This window comes from Chrysochloris asiatica, unplaced genomic scaffold, assembly GCF_000296735.1.
Source record: "Chrysochloris asiatica unplaced genomic scaffold, ChrAsi1.0 scaffold00025, whole genome shotgun sequence".
Lineage (NCBI taxonomy): Eukaryota > Metazoa > Chordata > Mammalia > Afrosoricida > Chrysochloridae > Chrysochloris > Chrysochloris asiatica.
In genome coordinates this window covers 7,239,091-7,244,610 of record NW_006408543.1, presented here as the reverse complement: position 1 = coordinate 7,244,610, position 5,520 = coordinate 7,239,091, and the positions used below count along the sequence as shown (strand labels likewise).

General features: G+C 46.7%; 1 protein-coding gene across 1 annotated transcript in view; it reads right to left on the bottom strand.

Moving 5' to 3' along the window:
- LOC102817073 (cholesterol 24-hydroxylase-like) overlaps window positions 1–5,520 on the bottom strand; it is a 38,221-nt gene that overhangs the window by 2,556 nt on the left and 30,145 nt on the right. The window contains exons 11-12 of the mRNA XM_006839519.1: window positions 3,334–3,418; window positions 2,733–2,843 (exon numbers count right to left, since the gene is read on the bottom strand). Of these exons, the coding sequence (XP_006839582.1) occupies window positions 2,733–2,843; window positions 3,334–3,418 (196 nt within the window). The remainder of the gene's footprint in view (window positions 1–2,732; window positions 2,844–3,333; window positions 3,419–5,520) is intronic.

The window sequence follows — 5,520 nt, the reverse complement described above, 5'->3', positions numbered from 1 at the left end:
GGAGGGGATGGTTATGCACTGTGGGCCAGAGATTTTTTTGCAATATGTACATTATTGTGTTGATTTTTCTCAATAAATTGTGGCTTAGGTACTATCATCCCCTATTTTATAAGGATGAGACCAAGGCCCAGAAAGGAAGGGTCTTGTCTGAGATTATCCCTAGGCCTGCCCACAAAAACCCACATGGTTCTTCAACCCCAGGTTGAAAGTCAGCCACGAGGATTTGTCCTGCCAAATATAAGGGTATTTGGAAGAGACGGTTAGTCAGTTCAGACCTGACTGATGTTGATACAGGGTGAGGACAAGAAAGAGACCAACAGAACAGGAGATGGAACATGGTAGATTTAGAAAGAGCTTGAGCTGGAAGCATGGTTATCCATATGGGGTCCCGACCCCACACCATATGCAAAATCAATTTCATGTAGATTGTAACAAGACAGAACAAAAGAACTAACATTAAAATGTTAAGACCCTCAGAATATCAAAAGCACCTTAAGAAAAACAAGCCACAGGTCTGGAGAAGACATTTGCAACACATACAGCTGAGAAAGAATTAAGAGCTGCTTTTTTTTTTTTTTTTTTTTAAATAATGCTCCTAAGAAACTCTGGTAGCATAGTGGTTACAAATCAGGCTGCAAATCTCAAGGTCAGCAGTTCAAAACTACCAGCCATCCTGTTGGAGAAAGATGAGGCTTTCTGCTTCCGTAAAGATTTACAGCCTGGGAAACCCTGTACAGGGTCACCATGATTGGGAACTGACTCCACAGCACATAACCACTACCACCACCAGGAGTCCTGGTGTGGCGCTGTGGGTTAATGCACAAGACTGCAAAGCCATTTGAACTGCAAGGTTGGCGGTTCAAGCTCACCAGTCGCTCCTCGGAAACCCTATACAAGGTTGTTATGGGTCGAAATCGACTTGACAGCACTTAATAATGACAACAATACAGCTATAAGACAAACCACACAGTAAGGAGAAATGAACAAACACCTCATACAAAAGACAAAGTATGTGCAGGGATGTTCAATCTCATTTGTATCCAGGAATGTAAATTGAAACCAGATAGATGAGCCGCTCTAAAACTAACCCTAAGTATGATTGCATATATCTGTGAATACGCTAAAAAAAAAAAAAAAAAAAATCTCCCCCCCACCCCACTGGATTGTATACTTTCTTTAAATGGGTGAATTGTTTGGTATACAAGTTATAGCTCAATAAAATTACTATTTTTTTTAAACACCACAGTGAGATCCTTTTTTTTGTACCTGTGGTAAAACTTAAGGAACAGGGTCATTGCTAACCTTATATAGGCCGCTATGAGTTGGAAGCAACTCAACAGTACTCATTGGAAAGCTGCTCTTTGGAAACCTATAAGCGTCGCTGTGAGTTGGAACTGATGCGACAGCACTTAACAACAACAACATAGGAGTCTTAGTGTGGCACTGTGGGGTGAGCACTGGACTGCGAACCACAAGGTCAGCAGTTCAAATCCACCAGCTGCTCCTCAGAAACCCTACACAGGGTAGCTATGAGTTGGAATCAATGTGACGGCGCTGAACATCGAAGGAGTCTTTAGTGGCACAGTGGTTAAGCACTCAGTTGCTAACCATAAGGTCATCATTTTGAACCCACCAGCCGCTCCAGGAGAAGAGATGTGGCATGAATGTTAGGGGTGAGGAATGCCGCCGCTGCCGTTAATGGGCATCTGAGATGGCGGAGCCACTTTGGAAACCAATTTGTATCAGTTTATAAAGTTGAACATGCTATGTCCTACAGCCCAGTCATCGAGTCCTGGGGACCTGCCTGCAGACAGACCCTGGGACACATGGGTAGGAGCTCACTGTAGCACCAGACTATAAACGTCTCAAATGTCCCCAGGATGGATAAGCCATTGGGGTCTCATCATACACCAGAATGTTACACAGCCATGAAAACGGATGAACTACAGCCTCCATGCAAAAACCTACACAAATGTTAGTAGTCATGATGCTGCGTCAGAAAGCAAGTTCGAGCGCATATGACGACATACACACATGCACATACACAGGTGCACTTATGAAAATGAAAACAAAAAGGTGAAGGAAATTCAGAACAGTGATTACCTCAGGCATCAGAGTATGTGATTGGTTATATTTTACTTTTGGCAGCTGGGTGGGGGGTCTAAAAGATGTTGTTAGGTCAGTAAACAGACAAGGAGACCAGATTTATAAGACTTGGTGGACGGGGAGTCAGCCCCAGGGGGACACGGGTTGTGGAATGGGTTGCAGAAAAAAGACTAGGTCAATTTTGGGTCAGATGGTCATCAAGGCACACCTCGCCGGCTGTGTGACCTCCAGAAAGTGACCTAGCCTCTCTGAGCTTTGATCTATCTCCTCAGACATTAAGTGTAGCACGTCCCTCCCAGAGCTTATACCACAGGAACCCTGGTGGCGCAGTGGGTCAGCGTTGGACTGCTAACCAAAACGTCAGAGTTTCGAGCCCACCAGCCACCCCATGGGAGAAAGATGAGGCCATCTGTTCTTGTAAAGAGTTACAAGAACCCTAAGGGGCAGTTCTTCTGTCTTACAAGGTCATTGTGAGCGGAGTCAACTCCACAGCTGGAGATGAATTTGACTTAACCCAACATTAGACAGTGTTATGAAGAAGCAGAGGTAAACAAGCCCTGCAAGTGTGGGGGCCTGAACCACAGACCCCCGATCTTGGGTGAGGGGACGCCCACGTGGCCACGCACCAGGAGTGGGGTGTTGCCGGGGACTCTGACCCCATCGATCAAGGTCTCCTCCTCTAGGCGGCGAAAGGTGCCCCAGGCTGGCGGATACAGCCGCAGTGACTCTTTGAGGACCTGCAGCAGCACACAGATAAATCTTTGGTGACTTCAGGAGATCCCTTGGTGACAGTGGCCTGCTCGGGCCCAGCTCTGAGCCTACTCACAGTGCTGAAGAGGCCCCAGGTCCTGGATCTGGTCAGGACAGGACTCTGGGAGTCAATGCAGAGCCACCTTGGGGGGTCTCACTTTCTGTCCAACCCCTCAAGTGACAGAAGGGAAACTGACACCCAGAAGGAGACCAGGCTCTGCCATCTCAGAGACTCGCTAAAGTCCAAGAGTGATCCCAGCTGGGTGGACTGTGCAGGGTCCCCTACTGAGCCCAGTGGGGAGGGTCCCTGCCCTTGGGGAAGTCTTCAAGCCTGGCCACAACAGTGACCCGAGCAGCCTTACAAACGCTGGTGACTCTGATGTCATAGATCTCCTGAAAGATTGTCCCATGCAGCAGAGTCTGAGGACGTCAGCCTCAGAGGGCACGGGCCCAGGGCTTCCCTCCCACAGCCCCCACCTGGGAGAGGTACTGTAGCCTTCCCAGGTCCTCACAGTCCAGGTGCCTCTTGGAACCGACCACCTCATCCACCTCAGCCTGCAACCTGTGGGAGAGATAAGGAGAGTTACGTTCCGATGACATTTTTCCTTATATGAGTTTTAAGACTTGAGGGTGGAAAGGTCAGCTGACTTAACACAGTCTGCAAGTTCTACATCCTACTTTGGTGAGTAGAATCTGTGGTTTAAAAGCTCATGAGCACCCAGGACCACCAAGAAGGAAGAGCATGAGTGTAGTGTGAGATCCCTACCTAGAAAAGCGGTGACAGCAGAGATGGTGGCAGAGGCGATGGCCTGGAGAGACAGAGCAGCTGTGGGCTCTGGGACCATGGACTGAGTAAGGCTGTGAGCCTGCAGGCAGGAGGCTGGCTTACAGAATATGCCCTTTGGACATCGAAATGAATATTGTTTTGTATGTGTGCGTTAAACATTTTTGTTTTGTTCATTTATGAAATACAAGATGTAAATGGGGAGCTACAGGGAGGAAGTGGGATCACTGTTGTTGCAGGAAGGGGATTTTAATCATTGAGATGAAACAAAGTGTCTAATTTGTTGAATGTAAAACTGATGATCTTCACTCAATTCACAATAAAAAGTTTTGTTCTTTTTAAAGTTCATGAACAACCTGTAAGGTATAACTACTGTCTCTCCCTGTCCAGAGGAAAGAAGAATGAAGAAAATCAAAGATGCACAGAAGCAATGAGGACACTGGACCACTGCAGCAGGTGACCATCAGTCTCCATGACCCTGAGACCAGAAGAGCGAGATGGTGCCCTACAACCAACTGCTCTGACCATCCGTCTCCATGACCCTGAGACCAGAAGAGCGAGATGGTGCCCTACAACCAACTGCTCTGACCATCCGTCTCCATGACCCTGAGACCAGAAGAGCGAGATGGTGCCCTACAACCAACTGCTCTGACCATCCGTCTCCATGACCCTGAGACCAGAAGAGCGAGATGGTGCCCTACAATCAACTGCTCTGAGAGGAATCACATGAGAAGGCCCAGGATAGAATGGGAGAAAAGTATGGTTCAAAACCTGAAATTTACAAAAAAAAAACTAAACTAACTGGTCAGATAGAGACTAGCAGACCCCAAGACTACGTCCCTTAGTCACCCTCAGTTCTGGGAGTGAATTCTCCCCCGTAGCTCAATTTTCAGTCAAATGATAGGCTCTCTGAGGAATGAGAAAACTAGGGAGGTACACACATCTTAATCAGCCAGTTGAGATCAAAAGGGAAGCATTTACCCAAGGACAAAGGTCAGAAGGCTTAGGAAAGAAGGAGGAATAGAAACAAGAAATACAGGGAGGAAGTGGAAAGAATGATGTTGCATTGTGGAGATCGCAAACAATGACTTGAAGCAAAGGTGGATGAATTGGTGACTGGAAAACTGTAAACCTTCACCCAATTCACAGTAAAGTTCTATTCTGCTAACAGACACTGCTATAGACATCCAGTTCCTGTGACTTCTGAAGTGACGTGCCTGAGCCATTTGCAAATACGTTCCACGAGCCTTAAAACATTCAATCTTTGTGTGTGTTATTGGGTGACTTTGAGTTGGTCCCAATTCACGGTGACTTTACAGGACAGAGCAGATCTGCCCCAGAGGGTGTCCAGGACTGTCATTTTCATGGACTCAGATTGCCGTATCTTTCTACAGCTGAGCGGCTGATGGGTTTGACCTGCTGGCCATTCAGTTAGCAGGCACACATTTAACTGCTGCGCCACCAGGGCACCTACCCTTTGTGTTTGCTGTAAGAAATAAATACGGAACATCACAGAACAAGGCCTGGCAGACAGCAGCCAACAGTTGGAAATGGCTGCAAGAGAACTTGAGGGCAGGCACGTGTCAGAACACAAGGCAGTGAGTGAGGAAAGTGGATTTGGCCCATAATTGTTGAAGTTGGGTGATGCGTACATGAACATTTTTTATGCCATTCTTTCTACTCTGGTGTGTGTGTTTTAAATTTTTCCATAATAAAACATTTGCAAAAAGAAAAGTGGAATTTGTTCTCCAGACATGATATCCAAATTGCCCAAGAGGCTCATGAGAAGATGCTCAATATGGCTAAAACCAAAAAATTCTAACCCTGCTGCTGACTTGTAGCTATCCTGTCGGATAATTCTGACTTGTAGCTATCCTGTC